This window comes from Salarias fasciatus, chromosome 2, assembly GCF_902148845.1.
Source record: "Salarias fasciatus chromosome 2, fSalaFa1.1, whole genome shotgun sequence".
Lineage (NCBI taxonomy): Eukaryota > Metazoa > Chordata > Actinopteri > Blenniiformes > Blenniidae > Salarias > Salarias fasciatus.
Genome location: NC_043746.1, coordinates 21993393 through 22012891, shown reverse-complemented (window position 1 = coordinate 22012891; position 19499 = coordinate 21993393). Strand labels below are relative to the sequence as shown.

The 19499-nt window shown below is 42.3% G+C and overlaps 2 protein-coding genes across 2 annotated transcripts; both read left to right on the top strand.

Annotated features, from left to right (window-relative positions):
• The first annotated feature begins 1054 nt into the window (after nt 1-1054).
• On the top strand, nt 1055-3660 carry LOC115407007 (uncharacterized). Its single transcript, XM_030117320.1, has 6 exons — nt 1055-1104; nt 1203-1529; nt 1885-2223; nt 2311-2436; nt 2536-2564; nt 2658-3660. Exons 1-6 carry the CDS (start codon nt 1062-1064, stop codon nt 2784-2786), a joined length of 993 nt encoding a protein of 330 aa, XP_029973180.1. The 5' UTR covers nt 1055-1061; the 3' UTR covers nt 2787-3660.
• A 4878-nt stretch (nt 3661-8538) lies between these two features.
• Nucleotides 8539-12807, top strand: LOC115407048 (uncharacterized). The gene is made up of 6 exons (XM_030117398.1): nt 8539-8591; nt 8690-9019; nt 11324-11503; nt 11593-11718; nt 11818-11846; nt 12376-12807. The coding sequence occupies exons 1-6, from the start codon at nt 8549-8551 to the stop codon at nt 12502-12504; spliced, it is 837 nt and encodes a 278-aa protein (XP_029973258.1). The 5' UTR covers nt 8539-8548; the 3' UTR covers nt 12505-12807.
• The last annotated feature ends 6692 nt before the right edge of the window (nt 12808-19499 follow it).

The window sequence follows — 19499 nt, the reverse complement described above, 5'->3', positions numbered from 1 at the left end:
TGCACAGAGGACATTAATTGATCCATCTCAGAGCACTAAACCCATATCCAGCTGACTGTGGTCAAGGACAGGATACACACTGGTCAGGACGCCAGTCCATCACAGGACAAACATGGAGAGACAAATGACCACACACTCACACCAATGAGTAATTTAAAGTCACTATGAACGTCTCATGTATGTTTATGGACTGTGTTCTGGGAGTGGGTTGAAGGCCCTCCTTTGTTCTCAGGCTCTGGGTCTGGTGTTGAGTTGGAGTGGTGGTGAGAGAAGACAGACTCATTTAGCAAGTCCAAATAGTAGATAATTGGTTACAAATGCACTTCATGCCATTATTTCACACCCATTATTTAAAATAGCTCCATAAGGTGCCTAAAGGTCAGAAGATAGTGACATAAAGCAGTTCTCAGTTAGTTGCTTTACTTCTAAATTGTGTGATACTGTGATCACTCAGGTCGTAATTGGTGGTGCTGCCTCAGGAGAGCTGAGAGAGTTGAGGTTTTAAACATCTGTTGGCTTGGCCTCACTCACTCTCCATTGTCCGGGGCTGTTTAGACCTTATGAGTAGTTGTCATCAGTGTTTTTGTTTTGTCTTGATTAATTTTGTGTTTTTTAATGATGCATGTTCATGACAACCATGTTCTTGGGGCAAATCGCCATTTCTTGTTTTCCAAACTTGTAGTTGTACAAAACCTTGAAGAAGTCTGTGTGAGCATTTTCAAATTCATCCACCTGCTCCACAAGACTGAGAAGCAAAAATCACCATTCCATCTAAACATTTGATTCTGTTCATGCACTGCCACCAGGGATCCATCAACATCTCTTTGTGTTTGAAGTTCGTGAATTTTGCAAACATAAAACCATACAGTCTGCTGTCGATGTTGTTTCATGTGGTAAGATCGTTTGTACTACAGAACATTTCCATTGTGTGCTTATCGTCATCTTCTCCAGTGTGACAACAAACCAATCAGGTTGTTCTGACGTTTAACACTCCCACTTCAAGAGAGTACAAAAGAAGAGGAGACACTCATTGAACCAGTCAGTGGAGGATTTCTCAGAAAATGTTTGTCATATTTGGTTTTCTGTTGATGATCGCAGTGGGCTGTAAGTATTTCTTGAAAACTCTGAATAAGCAAACATACATTGAATGATGATGTAATATTTGGGTTTTTGGATTTAATGAACAAATTTCTTTCTTTCAGGTTGTGCAACTGATCAGAACTTTGAGATAAAATCTGTTGTTCCTCAGCAAAATGTGACTTTTACGTGTCCTCGTACGTTTGGTTCCCAAAAAAAGGTGTATTGGATCAGAATCGTTTCTGGTCACCAGCCTGAATTCTTGGGAGGAACAATTGGCTATGATTCACCTGAAGTTAATCAAACTCCTCATTTTACAACCAAACAAGGACCTGGAACTTTTATTCTGAACATTCATCAAACTCAGATCAACGACACTGGACTTTACTACTGCATCCATACCAGCTGGAGTAACATGACATTTTTGAGAGGAGTGTTTCTCACAGTTCAAGGTAAAGTGAACTTCTGCTTCATTGTCTTTTGGAGTATTTTACACAATATGTTTTTCCATTTGTATGATTACGAATTTAAATACTCATTAAAATTCATGGCTTATACTATCTTTCAAACATGTCAGAGGTCAGATAGAACTGGGGAAACTTCAGATTGGAGAGTATAGAGAGCATTGACAGGAGCATCAGGCGTAGAGGACGATCTCTGAGAGATCTCAAACCACATAATCTCTTGATTATGTTGATGTTTTCCGATTACATGTTTCCTCAACTATTTCTCACTTTAGTACTGACTGACTTTGTTACTTAAAATTTTATCGGAAATGGTCTTGTAGATTTACTTTGTGTCTTCCAGGACCCCAATCTTCCATCTCTGGCATCTTTCAAGCTCCTCCGTCTGATGCGGTCCATCCAGGAGAGTCGGTGTCTCTGCAGTGTTCGGTCCTCTCTGACTCTGAGAAGAAAACATGTTCAGAAGATTACAGAGTTCACTGGTTCAGAGCAGGATCACATCAATCTCACCCCAGTTTCATTTACACTCATGGAGACAATGGAGAGTGTGGAAACTCTTCACAGAAATGTTTCTATAACTTCTCTAAGAAGGTCAATGTCTCTGATGCTGGTACATATTACTGTGCTGTGGCTGCATGTGGAGAGGTCATGTTTGGAAATGGAACAAAACTGGAAATGAAAGGTCAGTTCACAATATTTTTTTTTCTGATACAATGATTTCTAAGTTAAAAAAAAAATCTCATGAACACTGCATTTTTGATTTTCACAGACTCCAACACAAGACCTTTAAATCACACAGAAATAGCTCTTTATATTGTTTGCTTTGCTTTGGCTGCAAGTGTGACTGTTTCAGTGTGTCTCATCTGGACCATCAAGAAGATTGATTGCAAAAGTGGTAATACAAGTTTTATTTTAAAAAATGCAATATATTTCACGACATGTGCAGCTTTAATGTCTACTGACACATTTTATACTAAATTTCTCTGTTGAACAGATGCTCAACCAGCCAGCAGCGATCAGCAGGTACAGTATCAAGCTAAAATAACAGAGTTGTTAATTTCAGTTATTCTGGTAAATAAAGCTGTAACATTTGTGTGTCTTCTTGCTTTTCTTCAGACAGATGAAGCTGTATTGACCTATTCTGCACCAACCTTCAGCAGGAGAAAAGTCACCAAATCAGAAAGAGGAAACACACACTCAGTTCAGGAAGAGACGATCTACACTGACATGCTTGTTCACCACTGATTAAGAATTTACATTCTCAATCTGCTAAACATTTTTTTTTTAACTTTTCCAAGCTGATATTCCTGCTTCATGTCTACATTTATTCTCTTTTTTTAATTTTCATTTTAATTATCTTTGTCAGAGAAAGGTGCTTTGACTGAACTGGACTCCCAGTACACTTGAAAGTAATTAATAGTTTGACAAGTTTCAATGGACAGCACAAAGTGAAATGTAAAGCAGCGTAAACTTCATTAATAATGCAAACTCTGATACATTTACTTGTATTCAAGTAAAACTTATGAAATGTTGCATGGCTGTATGTAAATTCTCATTCTCAGTTCTCCAGGAGGAACCAGTGGTTTAAGTCTGCTGATTTGCACTGATACGGAGTTCTGGGACTTCTATGTCATCTGAGCATCCTGGTACTTCTCCAAGCACCAAGAGCGAAACAATACGCTCACCAGCCTTCACAGTTCCGAGCACACGTTCACTGCTTCATCTTGCAGAGACTTCATTGCCTTGAGCTTCACGAGAGAAGTGCTCATGGGTCGTTCAAGCCGCCTGCAGTAAACATGAGTCCACCAAAAGTGTGTGTGGGGCTCATGCTGCATGGGGAGACGAAGGACCTTAATCGAGTGGAGTTTGTTCTGATTAACATGAACAGTGCAGGCTCTGTCTGACTCCACCCAGCTGCCCTGAAACACATATACAAAATATTAAAGATCTTTTGTTGTATATGTGGTCTGCTAGCTGCTGGAGAGGTAAAGTTCACTCAAGTTTATTGGTGCAATAAGTTTTTCAGAAATTGACCTCTTTTTTAAATTACGATTGACTCATGCAAAAGAGAATACCGGCACCTTTTTAAAAACACTGAAAGCACTGGAAGTGACTAACCCTGCAGAAGGTTTGGTATATGAGTATTATTGAATTGAATCAACTTGAATAATATACAACTTAGGTTGCTGTTGTCATGTTTGTTTTGTATGAAACAAAATTCAGTTCGACTTGAAAATGCCTTCCTGTATTTTCTTTTTCCATTTACAATGTTTTATTTTTTTTTATTTCATGCTTTTAATTTTGGAAATAATTAGAAATTACAATAGCTTTGGGCTTATTTTGGAAGATAAACTCTCGCTGCGAAGTAGAATGACCTCATGGAAATCTCACCATCCCTATCGAATATTGATCCCTCATTTATTAGTGTGTAGCTATTGTTAAATAAACGTTATTTTCATACTTTTTTTACAGTGTTTTGATGACCACTGTGTAGTTATCTTGGATAAAGTGGCCCCTTTTAAAACTAATCTGACTACACAGAAAAAAGCATGCCCTTGGATGGATTAGCATATTTTAAGTTTTAAGAGACTGTGCCGAAAGACTGAATGCCTGTGGAAATCTACTAATCTTGAGGTACACAGGCTCCATCTCAGGGATCTCATGTCATTGTACAATGAAATGGTTGAGAATGCCAGGTCCAAATACATCCGTCAACTGGTGGCAATGAACAAGAAAAATCCTAAAGTCCTGTTTGACACAATTAATTCTCTTGTTCGCCCTGCTGCGCCTGTAATTCCTGTTTCCACTGAAACTGATAGCCATGCTTTCTTGAATTTTTTCACTGAAAAAATCAAGAAACTCAGGGATACCATGCCACCTCCCCAGTGTGGTGCCTCGGCTGTCATTAAACCCATCCCCAGCATTTACTTTTGAGTCTGTAACTCTTCCAGATGTTTTGGCTCTGGTAACCAAGATGAAACTCTCTTCCTGTTCCTCTGATGTCATTCCCTGCAGACTGTTCTTAGAGGTACTGGAGGCAGTTGGTCCTTGGGTTACCGATATGATAAACCTCTCTTTGTCATCCGGTGTGTTCCCGAACGCCTTCAAGCACACCATTGTGGAGCCATTACTAAAAAAAAGGAGGTTTAGACCCGGCAGACCGAAATAATTATAGGCCCATCTCTAAGCTGCTATTTTTGTCAAAGATTCTTGAGGTGGTTTGTAACCAGCTGTCTTCCTACCTCGACCAACATAACCTCTCGACAAATTTCAATCTGGCTTCCGTAAGCACCACTCCACGGAAACAGCCCTACTGAAAGTGTCCAGTGACATAATGATGTCTGCCGATTCGGGTAAATGCACTGTGCTAGTTCTCTTGGATCTGTCCTCAGCTTTTGACACTGTTGACCATCAGGTCCTGATAAACCGATTGAAGGACCATGTGGGACTGTCGGGGTCGGTTCTCCAGTGGTTCACCTCATGTTTGTCTGGACGTAGCTTTTGTGTGTTAACAAACTAGATAAGTCCATGAATGTGGTGTGCGGGGTGCCACAAGGCTCCGTCCTGGGCCCTATTTTATTTTCATTGTACTTGATCCCCCTGGGTAAGATCGTCCAAAGGTTCAAGGATGTTTCTTACCACTTCTATGCTGACGACATCCAGCTCTATTGTTCTTTTAAGCCGGATGAGATAAAGAAGCTGGACTCCTTTTTCCATTGCTTGGCAGAAATAAAACAATGGCTCAGTGAAAACTCTCTTCAGCTAAATGCAGACAAAACTGAAACACTCATTATCGCCCCTGATGCCTCAATTCCAAGGATCAAACAGCACCTTGATGACTTCGGGCAGTCCGCGAATTTGTGCCTTAGAAATTTGGGTGTTTTCTTCGATAAAGACATGTCTCTATGCAGCACTGTAAGCAGCTGGCAAGAAACTGTTTCTTCCAACTCAGAAATATCTCTAAACTTAGGAAAACGGCATCATGCAATGATCTAGAGCTCATCATCCATGCCTTTGTTTCTTGACGCTTAGACTATTGTAACAGCCTGTTTTCATGCTTGAACAAGAAGGAGCTTTCGAAGCTGCAACTTGTACAAAACTCTGCAGCGAGAATACTGACCAGCACAAACAGGTGGACTCGCATATCCCCCATTTTAAAGGAGCTTCACTGGCTACCAATCTCTTACAGAGTCCATTTTAAGATTTTGGTTTTAACCTTCTTACATCTGTGACCTGCTCCAGCCTTATTCCCCTGCGAGGGTTTCAAGGTCTGCAGACCAGAATCTTTTAAAGGTGCCGCGTACTCGGTTTATGACCAGAGGAGCCCGATCATTCCAGGCCGTTGCTCCCAGGCTCTGGAATGATCTCCCACTCTCTTTCCGCTCAGTTGCGTCTATTAACACTTTTAAAACACAACTTAAAACCTTTCTGTTTGCCCAAGCATTCGCTTATTTTTTCGGGCCTGTTATGATTTCCTTTTAATGTTGACTATTTATCTGTATTTAACTGTTGTTTTTATTGTTGTCTTATATATGTTGTGAAGCACTTTGTGGCTCTTTGCCTGTGAAAGGTGCTATATAAATAAAATTACTTACTTACTTTCCATTTATGTAGGTTTGCATACAGTTTTGTTTTTTCCAAATATTTTTGCAGACTTAGTGGGGTGGGTCACTTTTCCGGCATGGGGTCGGTGCAGAGGGGGGATTCTGTAAGAGGAAAGTGGCCGATGGGTCACTAACAGGTGGCAGTAATGCATTTGATGCTTCTGTCACATCCTCTCATGTTATTCTCCCTCTCCACCCGTCTACATGCAAACGTCTCCGCGTCTCCGCATTGGTATCTCATACTCACACACACACACACACACACACACACACACACACACACACACACACACACACACACACACACACACACACACACACACACACACACACACACAGGGGGAGAGAGACCAGCTAAGTTAAGTTACAAAAAAAAAAAAAAAACAGAAAGCAGGTTTATCGATGTGTTCGCCCCGTCATGCAGAATAACTTCTACTCCACTGAGTTGGTCTAACAAACTGGCCCCTTGTGCTGGGGCCTGGGGCTCCTTCCCCCTCTTGTCAGACTCCTCCTGGTTGGGAGTGATCTTCCCACCACAGTGTGATCCTGCCCTCATGACCCACTGAAGATAGTCACTCAATACACTGCTGCTGAAAGAGAAAAAGACGCCTATGACGATTACTGATTCTCTGAGATCTCTAAAACTGAGGTGTTCAAAAGCCAGATTCAGCAAATGAAGAGTGAAACTTTGTTGTGGTTGTACATTTGAACAGGAAGCACAGAGGACTTTTCTTCCTGTCTCACCCTGTTTGAAGTCCAGGAAGTCAGTAATGTGCCGTTTTTCAAAGACACTTATTTATAGCACTTGTATTACTATTGCTGTAATCCATGGTAAGTAAGTGGACAAGAGAAAAGACAACAGATGTAGACATTCTAATTGCTGTTTTGTTGCTTTTCGCTGTTGAGCAGGTGCAGCACTTCAGAAAAATTGTGTTAACAAAGACCAAGTTGGAGCTTTTTGAAAAAGCTGCAGTTTTCCTGTTTTCATGCAGACAGAGTTTGACAATTTTCACATAGCATTTTGTGAAGGTTTCAATTTGGGAGTCACTTTTCAAAAAGCACAGTTTCCAGTGACTATCTGCAAGACTGAAAACTGAGGAGGTTAAAAAAGACAAATTCACTTGTGTGATATTATATTTTACAAACCGACTTGTGATGTTAATACTTAAAAAAAAACCTTTAAAATGACAGTTGCCGAGTTCTGATTAGCTGAAAAAGACAAATTTCTAAGAAAGTGTTTTATGTTTCAGCAGTTTTGTTTCTGTCGTGGTCGGTGTACAGTTAGACCCAATTGCAGAGACAGAAGCTGGATTGATGATTGAACAGGTTTATTCAGTGCAGGAAAACCATGAGGGCTGCAGCTTGGCAGCAGCGCCACAGGTGAGCTCGAGGCAAGGTCATAACGTGGCGGTGGCAAGGTCGTGCCGAGACGAGGTCCTGGCGAGATGAGGTCGCGGCGAGACCGTGGTCGTGGCGTGGCGTGGTGAGACAAGGTGAGAAAAGGCAAAGCCAGGCAAGACGAGACAAAAAACCTCCTCGCTGCTGGGCAGAGCAGTCGAATCCATCTGTAGCAGCAAGGGAGACGAGTAAGGGTAATGATCCGGCACCAAGCAGGTGGCAGGGGGAGGTTTATTTAGGCAGGCAGAGTGGCAGTCCCCTAGTGAATGCAATCAGCACTCAGCAGGACCCAGTTTCACATTTGTTGATCGTATTACAGATATGAAACAACAGCCGAACATTTCATAATGTTATTTTTAAATGTTTAAAGGATGTACTGAGCTGCACAGTCATGCAGTGATTAGAGTTCTTGACTCACAGCAAGAAGGTCCTGGGTTCAAATGCCAGCCGGGGCCGAGGGCCTTTCCGTGTGGAGTTGCTTGGTGAAGGACCAAGCGGGTTAGATAATGGATGGATGGATGTTTAAACATAACCAGGATGTGAGCAAGACAGAAATCATATTAGACTGACACTGCATACATGATCAGGAGGTGAAGAAGGTGGAAAGAGGCGGTGAGGGCTTCTGGTATTTGTGAGGATTCTACACTGTGCTTTAATATCCTGAGCAACTCTTCTTCCTTCTGGACTCAGAAAGCAGATAAAGACTTTTGAAAACCTCATCAAAGACTCTATAAACAGTTTCAATCCTCTGCCTCTGTTTAACTTGTAAGGAATGTATCAGATGAGTTTGATAAGATCTTGTGGCTCATGTTGTACAGCAGCTCCTCCATGTGCTCTGATGAAGGGGTCGTCCATCATGTTAATATGATTTGTTCTCATCACATCCTTCAGTGAGACGATAAACCAATCAGATCACTGAGAAGTCTGACCCTCCCACTTTATGAGATTACAAAAGAAGAGGAAACGCTCTGATTGAAACACAGTCAGTGGAGGATTTCTCAGAAAATGTTTGTCATATTTGGTTTTCTGTTGATGATCGCAGTGGGCTGTGAGTATTTCTACAAATCTCTGATTCATCGTGCAAACATTTAATAATGAAGGAACATTTATGTTTTTCTACTTGATGAATTTTCTTGTTTCTTTCAGGCTGCACAAATGATCAAAACCTTGAGATAAAGACTGTTGCCGCTCAACAAAACATGACTTTGACGTGTCCTCGTACATTTGGACACAAAGAAGTATTCTTTTGGATCAGAATCGTTTCTGGTCACCAGCCGGAATTCTTAGGAGGAACATTTGGCTTTGATTACAATAAAGGAGTGAATCAGACTCCTTATTTTACAACCAAACAAGAACATGGAACTTTTATTCTGTACATTAATCAAACTCAGATCAGTGACACTGGACTTTACTACTGCATCCGAACTCAGTCCCTTAAAATGGCCTTCAGGAGACGAGTGTTTCTCAAGGTTGAAGGTAAAGCAAAAAATTTGGCACTTTATCTTGGGCTCTCTTTTTATCGTTTATATTTAAATTCCAATGTTTTTATTTTTTTATTTATTTAGTATTTTTTTTATCATATGCTCATGTTGTGTTTGGCATTTTTCTTCTGTTCACGTTGCACTGTTTTTGCTGCTGTTGCCCTGTGAACTTCCCCACTTTGGCATGAATTAAGCAAATCTAATGTCATCCAATGTAATGTAATGTAATGTAATCTAATCTAAAGTTTGTTTGCAAATTCAAAATCTTGCAAAATGTAATTCTTCACACCCTTAGTTTCATGCACTCAGTCAAAAAATACACAATTAATGGCTTAAATATTTAATCACTCATATCATCATTGATTTTTCTGCCAGCTTATTTCCTTTTATTGACTCAACTTTTTTTTGACAGATTTATTTCCTTGTTTTTGTTATGCCATCATTTACTAATTTATTTACTGTGGGTCCCTCAGTAAGACCCTTGACCCAGAGTCCTGCACGGGTCCAATTTTCAAGACCCGCCCCGGCCCGACCCGGGGACGTACAAACCCGCAACCGAACCGCAAACCCGCGCATCAGCCCTTTGAGTACCGCGACCCGATCCAACCCATTGAAACACGACCCGCAGCCCGACCCATAACCCGTATTTAAAGTCATCATTTTGGGTCACAGTGTCTGCATGCATACAGCATATCGCCACAGTTCAGGTGCCAGTGACTAAATAATGCACCTGAATGAAGCAGCTCTTCCAATAAAAGCCTGACTTCAGTCATGAATCATCAGCCCTGCTGTTCTTCTCCCATACAACTGGAAAAACACTCGTTTGTTACGTTTAATGCTTTTAAACTTTTAATCTCTTAAAGGGAACTTTACGTGTGTAATAGACTTACTTTCTGTCCAGACTTGAGCGGCGTTCATCAGTTACGAGCCGTGACATATTTAGAATCCATCGAGGAGAAAAGTAATCCATCAGGGAAACACTGAGTAATGTTTGAACACTTCAGGAACATTACAAAGTGATAGTTCTACGTTTTATCCATTTATTTCCCAAATATCTAAATAGCTATTAATAGTTTTGGAAGAGGTGCTTGTTAGACGGCGACACACCGTTTGATGCTCTCGTCCAATCACAAATTGTGTTAATAGATGGCGAAACGCGATTAAACAGCTGAGCCAATGACTGTCACAAAATAGCGGAAGCGACCCTCAGAGAGTAAATAATGACCAAAATAGTTTTCTGTAGTTTGCTCAACTCATTGAAAGCCCGGAAATGGATGCAGAAGAGCTGCGGTGCAGCTGCAGACAGTCACAGCAGATGGGTCACGTCACGTTTTTATTTTATTTATTATTATTTTATATTGATTCTCATGAGTCAATCTACAACCCGCGACCCGACCCGCAAGCTATTTTTCCCACCCAGATCCGAACTCGAGAAAAAAAAAAGCTTTTAAAAACCACCCGCAAATCAGCTGTTTTTGCGGGTACCTGACCCAGTGCAGGACTCTGCCTTGAGCCCCATCGGCTCCCCGGAGCGTCTTAATGTGGCTGCAAACTGCAGTCTGGAAATAGAACGGGTCAATGCAGAAAAGGAATTTCCCCAAGGGAATTAATGAAGTGAGATTATTTAGTTATCAGTCATATTAGTCTGTGGATCAATTGGTAGAGGGGACTGTCTCTCCATCAGGAGGTTGCAGAATCAATTCCTCATCGTTCCATATGTCAAAAAGTCCTTGAGCAAGGCACTAAACTCAACATTGCTTTCAGTGGACGGACGACATGACAGCTGACTCCATCAGTGTGTGAATGAGTGAATCTGACTAACACTGTCTAACTTTGGGGATAGTAAATAACTGAAAATAGGGCTCTATAAATCCACTCCACTTATTTAAGTTGGCTAGTAATTTAGTTTAGTTTATTTGATTTGAGTACTTGACAAAATCCACACAATTTAAAGACAAGAAAGAAAAACTGAATCGATTCATGAGCACTCAAAAGGGAGTGCAAGGAAGAGAACTTATTGAATCTTACCCCCAGTTCACCTCACTGATGGCTCAAACAACAGACCATATCATGTTTTCAACCAAAATGTATATGAAAAAACTAGAACAAAGTTTGGTGGTGGTGTTGACACTGGCATATCTGAAAATACTGACTTGCTTAAATATTTTTATTTGCTTATGGATTCGCTTTTTATTTCCTCTATTAATCACTGATTACCTTTATTCTTCATTTCATTATTGTGTTACAAACATATGTTTTTACTAAATTAAAACTGATATATTACATGTGTATTTCACAGGACCACAATCTGCCATCTCTAACATCATTCCAGCCCGTCCATCAGACGACGTTCTTCCAGGAGAATCTGTATGTTTCAACAATTTCTTTAGGAAGGTCACTGTCTCTGATGACGGCACTTATTACTGTGCTGTGGCTGCATGTGGAGAGGTCATGTTTGGAAATGGAGCGAAAGTGGAAGGTCAGTGTTGAATATTTTCTGGGGGAAATAGTTTCTAAAAAAATATATATATATATCCAAAAAGCTTAATGAATGTTTTATTTTCTCAGATTCCAACACAAGAGCTTTGAATAATACAGAAATAGCTCTCTGCATTCTCTGTGTTGCTTTGGCTGCAAGTTTGACTGTTTCAGTCTGTCTCATTTGGAACATCAAGAAGAAGAACAGTGACAGCGGTAATTCAAGTTTCTGGGAGAACAATATATTTTAACACCATGTGCAGCAGTCAGTTAATTAAAACCTACTTTTATTTGAATTAATTCTGTTGAAAACAGGTGCTGAAACAACCAGCAGTGATCAACAGGTAAAGTCTTAAATTAGAATAAAAACTGTTGAAATACTTAAAGGTCTAATACACGATTTTCTCGAAAAGACGAAGCCCCACTTCTGTTACTCACTTTTTGAACAACGCGCATGCGCCAGACCATCTGCCCGGCTCTCCTGCTTCTCCCAGGAAACGCGGAAGTGTACGAGTGCGATCTCCTCTTCTCCGGCGTGCACGGCTCTGTACAGTTTCTGCGATCCGCCTCGCTCATAAATAAAGCTTTTTTTCCAAAACAGTTACAGTTTCATTATGTCAGACTCGCCATCGGTAAGTACGAGCTCAGAAGCTCACCGGCTACATAAACACTCTGAATGCGCATGCGCAAAGGGGAGAAGCTGATTGGGCGCAAGCACGTAGAACCGCCTTACGAAAGCAGCTCGTCAGAATGATTGACAAACAGACCCACCAGTTATTTAGGTGATCCACCCGGAAATCAAAATCGTGTATTATACCTTTAAGTTTTGTGCATACATTCATTTATTTGCCGACATGTTCATGTTTTCCTCAGAGAGATGAAACTTCATTGACCTATTCTGCACCAACATTCAGCAAGAGAAAAATCACCAAAGAAGAAAGAGGAAACACACCCTCACCTCGGAAAGAGACGATCTACAGTGATGTGCGTTTTCACCACTAAAGAATAATTTACACTCTTCATCTGTTAAAGGGCAGCAAGGTTTTTGTTTGTTTTTTTGTTTAGTTTTTTTACTGATGACACCAGCTTACATGCATGTATGTACATAAAGTGAAAATAATAATAATAACTTACAGTGTCTCACGTTCCTGTAATCAAGCAGTAAAATCAAGAGTTTCTTGTATGATTAGGAGATTTCTTTCTTTTATGAAGACTCATACTTAAATATATCAATGCACATGTAATTAACTTGTACTCTTTTAAAAAGTTACCAAAATAAAGAAGGAAACATGCCCTCGACTCATAAAGAAGCATTATGATGTGTGTTTTCACAGTTTACGATGCTGGTGAAGAACAAATAATTTTTTCACATGTCACAATAGAGCCGAACTGAAAATTTTATTGATTTTCAGTTTCAAATTCATTTTTTTGGAGACGAGTGTTCAAGAGGTGTGAGAATAGGAATTGTGGAACGTCTGATAAATGCAGTATTGCCAATTCTATTTCTGACTCACATATATTGCCACTGCTGTATGTCAGATGTACACTTGTGTAGCGACCGCGGGGGTCGCTCGGGGCCGCTGCGAGAGGCAGCCTGTTCCGGGGAGCCATGGGGCATGCTGGGAGCTCCCCGTTTGGGACTGTTTGGTTTGGTTATGTTCTGCATTTGTGTTACTCTCTTGTGAGTTAATTTGTGTTGCTTTTGTGTTGTTTTATTTTCACGTCCTGTCGGACCGTGGGTCAGGGGGGTTGCTGGGGGAGTGACCTGGGGCCTACGAGCCAGCATTATTTGTCTCTGTGTGGTGTGTGAAATGTTCCCAATGCTTTAGTTGTTGTCACAATAAAAGCTTGGTTGAGCAATAGAGCAGTCTCCGCCTCGTCTTCTGCCTTCAAGTCGCCGCTCAATGCTACACTAATATAAACTCTGCCTCTACTTATTTGCAGACTTGCAGAGTTTGACAACGTACCCAACTGGCATTTTAACACTGAGTCACTGTTGAATCATTGTCATCTGTCAGTGTTGGATAATTGTTTCATTTTTTTTTCAGATTTTATTAATCTAATCAAATGTTAAAATTTCAACATCACTGTAAAGTCCTGCTTTTTGATATAATTTAACACAGATTTATATTTTTGTTGCACTGTTTTTTGCTGAAGTATTGCTGTGTGCAGCATAGCTCCAGTAAATGGACTTGCTTTATATCGTGCTTCATACATTGCTTGAGCAGTGCACAAGTGCTTTGCACATTCACCCATTCACACACCAATAGAGGCATCTACCATGCAAGGCACCTAATCCATCCACTGGGAATGGCTTGTAGTTCAATGTCTTGCTCAAAGACACTTCAACATGTGGAGATGGGGAATCAAACAGACAACCTTCCAATATGTGAGACAGCTCCTGTCACCACTGGAGGATGGACAGAAAACGCAGAAAACACGAGGGTGGAGTTGAGAAGAATATATTCTGAGTCCAGGGTCAAGAAAGCGAACAGGGAGACACATGAGGCAGGAAGGAGACTGGGAGCAAACAGAGACACTGCAGAGCCGCAGGAATGACTGGGAGCACACGAGGAAACAAAGCAAGACAAACCAACAACCACCCAAGAGGAGGGAAGGGCATAAATAGGGAAGACACAGGTGCAGCACATGAGGGTAACGAGCATACGGGTAAAGACCACTGGCTGAAAGAAGTAAGAGGCAAGGCGGACACAGACAGGAGGTGGAGACATACACATATATATAATACAGACACTGCATACATCAGTCCAATGTACACAATAAAAACTGTTTCATTTTGAAGTGTTGTTTCTCTGCTAAATGTCTTTCAACGTTAAATGTCTTTCAAGTCCGGCTATTTAATATTTTCAGCTGACTGTGGTCAAGGACAGGGTACTGGTCAGGTTACTTATCCATCACCCTGCTAACAGACAAATGACCACAGACTGTCATTCACACCTTTGGGTATTTTCAGTTTGCCAGTTAACTTCATATGTATATTTTTTGGACTGTGTCCTATGAGTAGGTTGAAGGCCCTCCCTTCGTTCTCAGGTTTTGGGCCTGGTGTTGGGTTGGAGTGATGGTGAGAGAATACACTTATGCCTGTATGGACTGATGAGAATCCAGAGGCAAAGGCAGGCAGGACGGACGTTTCATGTCTTTTCTTCACAAATGTCAGATAACATCACCAGTTTCCAAGCAGGAGTTAGCTCAGAGTAATCAAAAAAGCAGACAGAGAGTCAGAAACCAGCGAGTTAGAAACCACAGGGAGAGGACACAGGGAGTGACTGCATGTGAAGACAAAACAGAACATCTGGCACAGGTGGACAGGGGAGACAGACATATGAACATACATGGGTCAGGAGCTGACAGGTTAATAGAATAATCGAAAAGCCAGGTGAGACAGGCACAGTCAGGGGGAGAGGAAAAACATGGACATGAGGATCAGGGAGAAAAAGGGAAGATCACAGGAGACCCTGACCCCCAAATTCCACAGCGTCCGTGTCTGCTCCGGTCCGCCGTGCTCCGTTGCGCTCCGCTCCGCTGCACTGTGCTCCGTATTCTAAAAACCCACAGCGCACGCATTGCTCTGGATCGCTCCACTGCGCCTCTGTTCTGCCTGGCCGGAGAAGCAGAGAAGCGCATGCGTGAGGAGCACATTCAGAATAAAATGCATACATGGTCCTGAATATGTATTTTGTAGAAAACATGAAATTTATGGACAATAGCCTACAAATAGGCTACTTGTAGGCTCCGGTCCGACCCCCGCAGCAAATACGTTGCTATTTTAATGACTGTAGCAGATTCCACAGCCTCCGTTCCGCCATGTTCGGCTCCGTCTGGCTCTGCCCTGCTCAGCTCCGCTCCGCTTCATCAGTCCAAAATAGAGCCAAGGTCTATTTTTCTCTCCGGTCCAGTCCGTCCAGGTCTCCGTACGCATACATTTCCACAGTTCAGATCACACCAAACAGGAAAGAGAACTCCAACAACCTCCAGCTTTATACAAAATAAAATTATTTTGTCTTTATTAAAAAACTTTAAACTGTTTAAAGATGTTCTATGTGTCCTCACATTAATTTTCATATGTATCACGAATAGACATACCATACTGACTAAAATATACACTTTAAGTAGCGGTACAAGCAAAAGCGAAAACACACTATCAAGTTTTATATGGCAAACTTTTGTTTTGCCTGTAATCAAGCTATTGTAGAACATTTCTGAATGTTTACATAGCTGCATACAAGGGGGTACCCAAAAGAAACTGGAATTTGGCCAGAAAATACTAATAATAATGAGTTTCGACTTCTGGCCATCAGATTGTGCTACAGGTAAGCCTACAGGTAATCCCGTGACCGGGATTTATTGAAGCGATGGCTAATAGCGCTCAACACGGACCCCAGCATCAAAGTTCCAACTTTACCACATTTGGATTATCGGTTGTGTAGTGCCCACTTCACATCGGAGGACTTCTTCCCAGTTCAGGAATGAAATGAAGGCCAGAAGATCCAGAGAATGAACCTCAAAAAGAATGCCATCCAGCGGCTGCAGGAGGAGAACAGGTCGAGGTAACAAGACGCTAACGCTATTCATTTTTTTTTTTACTAATGTCTAGAGTTGGCTAGAATGTTATAAACTTGTTCCTACTCCTTTTGAGCAACAGTGTACAGAATATTTTACTGTTTATGTACAGCTCTTGTCATTGACAGATATACTTGTATCATCCTTTGTTGTTGCTCAAATGAACTAAACAGTAAACATCCCAGCCTCTAGACATTAGTAAAGAAAAAAATGAATAGCATAGCTTCATGTTACCTCGATCTGTCCTCTTCCTGCAGCCGCTGGATGGCATTCTTTTTGAGGTTCATTCTCTGGATCTTCTGGCCTTCATTTCATTCCTGAACTGGGAAGAAGTCCTCCGATGTGAAGTGGGCACTCCACACCCGATAATCCAAATGTGGTAAAGTTGGAACTTTGATGCTGGGGTCCGTGTTGAGCGCTATTAGCCATCGCTTCAATAAATCCCGGTCACGAAGTGGGAGCCTGTGAGCTCAGTGATGTCCAGCTGGTCATTTTACTTTCACAGCCAGGATATATGCACACTGGAACCATTGTACCAAAGCTACAACCAGCTGAAAATAAACCCTGACTGCCTAAAAAAGCCGATCGAGATGCCGTGGTCTGACTGCAGAGCAGAGACGCTACTTCCATGTAAACAAACAGAATGAATGTGCGCGCAGTGTGATGACATCATCGCTTCAGCGCTCCCGGAGAGTTGCTCAATCTAGCCGGTTTACAGACTTCCCAATAGCGCTAAGTGATGCTGACTTAATAGATTTACATGTATCTACCACCCCACAACAAACATAAGAGAAAAGAGCGTCTGTAATGGCTGCATGTCGGTGCCCCGCCCGCTGCCGTTATATGGATATGGGAGCATCTAATTATCTTCCAACCAACTGCAAATCACACGAAAGTCAAACGGGTGAGTCAATGTTGTTGTGACGAATGTGAAATAAGGTCCAAATTGTAAAAACGACCGTTCCCCTTTGAAGAAGGAGCTGAAGGGACAGCGGTTTGCAGATGTGGAGGAGGTGACAGACAAATCACGCCGGCCCTGAATGGCACAATTACGCACGGGTGTCACGACACATTCGTGAAGTGGGAGACACGGCTGGAGTGCTGCATTAATGCGAATGAAGATTATTTTGACGGTGACGGTGATGTTTTATTTTGAAATGTAAGAAATAAAAAGTTACAACCAAATTCCGGTTTCATTTGGGTACACCCTCGTATATGGCCTATTTGAAGGCTGTTGTCCATAAATTTCGTGTTTTCTACACAATACGTATTCAGGACCATGTATGCATTTTATTCTGAATGGCCTGAATGTGCTCTTCGCACATGCGCTTCTCTGCTTCTCCGGCCGGGCGGAACAGAGGCGCAGCGGAGCGATCCGGAGCAATGCGTGCGCTGTGGGTTTTTAGAATACGGAGCGCAGCACAGCGTGGCGGACCGGAGCAGACACAGACGCTGTGGAATTTGGGGGTTATAGTGCCTGCTCGCCCAGCATGTCCACTTGTTAATTGGTTGCAAATACATTTATGGTGCATTCACACCGGAGGCGTCGCGGGCGTCGTCAACGCTTGGGACGCCTCGAAGCTGACGCTTGTGACGCTTCGAGCACGACGCTTGACACCAGGTGGTCACAAAGCTCGCGACGCTTTTGACGCGCGTCAGTTTATTGGCGCGCAGGAGGCTAATTTCTGTTTCCAGCTATGGCAGATCGCATCAGGAGAGTGGCTTGGCTTTATTTGTTAAATAAAGCTAGACCGCGTTGTCGTCGGAAAAGTCGCTATTGGCTGGTCTGCTCCTCTCTGCTCTGACTGCAGCGGGGAGCGCTGCGTGAGACTGACCGCTTGTGAGCGCTTTGGGACGGGGGAGGGTCTCACGCAGCACCCGCTGCTCATTGACGACAGCAACAAGACGTCCTGTCACGTCTCCAGAGCACCAGAAAAGGTCGCTAGATTTGTCGCTAGTTGCTTTTGACAAAAAAAAGTCGCCAAGAGGCTTTGGAAAGTCGCCAGATTTAGCGAGAAAGTCGTCAAGTTGGCAACACTGGCTGGCCGGCATCGGTCCTCGGATCACTTGTAGTGACGTAGCACCGGAGGGATCGTCTCTGATTGGTTGACGCCCAGCGGCAGTGCGTCGAAAGTTCAGTTTTCCCAACTCTCAAAAAGCGACATTCATGATGCTCCTGACGCCGGGGACGCGCGTCATGGGCGTCGACGCTCGAAACGCTCGAAACGCTCGAAAAGCGACACTCATGACGCTCCTGACGCGCTGCCCCGCCCCCCGCCGCTCATCCACATAGACTTTGCACAGAAAAGCGCCGCTCACGACGCTTGTGACGCGTCCGGTGTGAACGCACCATTAATGTTATCTTTTCATGTCCACTGAAATGGCTGCACATTGGGCCCAGAGGCCACAAGATACTCACATAAACTTGATCTTTGTTGTTTTGCACTCAGAATGTTTGATGCTGTGTTCACTGAGCTCATCAGCAGGTTCCAGGGCTGAGTGACAACAGGAAGAAAGAAGTTCTTCATCCCTTTATGTCAATGTCAAGTTTATTTACATAGCATATTTTAAAAAGTCTTTCACTGACAATATGAAAACAATTTGAAACAGCCAAAGCAAAATAATAAAACAGTGAAAAAGAATAAATACAAGATGCAGGAGTGACTGCTCAGCCAAAGGCCAGGGGGAACAAATGGGTTTTAAGACATAATTAAAAATTGAGAGGCTATTTGCAGTCCGCACAGATAGCGGAAAAACGTTTCTCAATCTGGGAGCCACAACTACAAAGGATCGCTCTCCTCTGGTTCTAATGAGGGATGGAGCAACATTCAGGATCAACTGGTCTGCTGACCTCAGGGCTCCGGAGGACTGATGCACCTTAACAAGGTCAGAAAAGTGTGAGCATTTTCAAACTCATCCACCTCCTCCACACGGTTGAGAGGCAAAAATCACCATTCCATGTGAACATTCAATTCTGTTTGTTCACTGCCACAAGGGATCAATGAAACAGCATCTCTTTCAAACAATACCAAATACTTTTTCTGTTGTGTTCGACTCCGTTCCATCTCTTTGTTCAAAGTTTGTGAATTTTGCAAGCATAAATCTTTACAGTCTGCTGTCGATGTTGTTTCATGTGGTAATATGGTTTGTCCTAGAAAATTTTTACGATCACTCGCTTCCGTGCGACAACAAACCAATCAGGTGGTTGTGAAGTCTGACCCTCCCCCTTCATGAGATTACTAAAGAAGAGGAGACGCTCACTGAAACACAGTCAGTGGAGGATTTCTCTGAAAATGTTTTTCATATTTGGTTTTCTTTCGATGATCGCAGTGGGCTGTAAGTATTTCTATAAAATTCTGAGTCATCATACAAGCAATTAATGATGAAGAAACATTTGTGTTTTTCTACAGAATGAA

Bases quoted from the DNA above. Each gene is read 5' to 3' on its own strand.
- LOC115407007 (XM_030117320.1), top strand. From the start codon at position 1,062: ATGTTTGTCATATTTGGTTTTCTGTTGATGATCGCAGTGGGCT. The intron at 2,437-2,535 runs GTAATACAAGTT...TCTGTTGAACAG, and splicing joins GAAGATTGATTGCAAAAGTG to ATGCTCAACCAGCCAGCAGC. The intron at 2,565-2,657 runs GTACAGTATCAA...GCTTTTCTTCAG, and splicing joins CAGCCAGCAGCGATCAGCAG to ACAGATGAAGCTGTATTGAC.
- LOC115407048 (XM_030117398.1), top strand. From the start codon at position 8,549: ATGTTTGTCATATTTGGTTTTCTGTTGATGATCGCAGTGGGCT. The intron at 8,592-8,689 runs GTGAGTATTTCT...TGTTTCTTTCAG, and splicing joins GTTGATGATCGCAGTGGGCT to GCTGCACAAATGATCAAAAC. The intron at 11,504-11,592 runs GTCAGTGTTGAA...TTATTTTCTCAG, and splicing joins AAATGGAGCGAAAGTGGAAG to ATTCCAACACAAGAGCTTTG.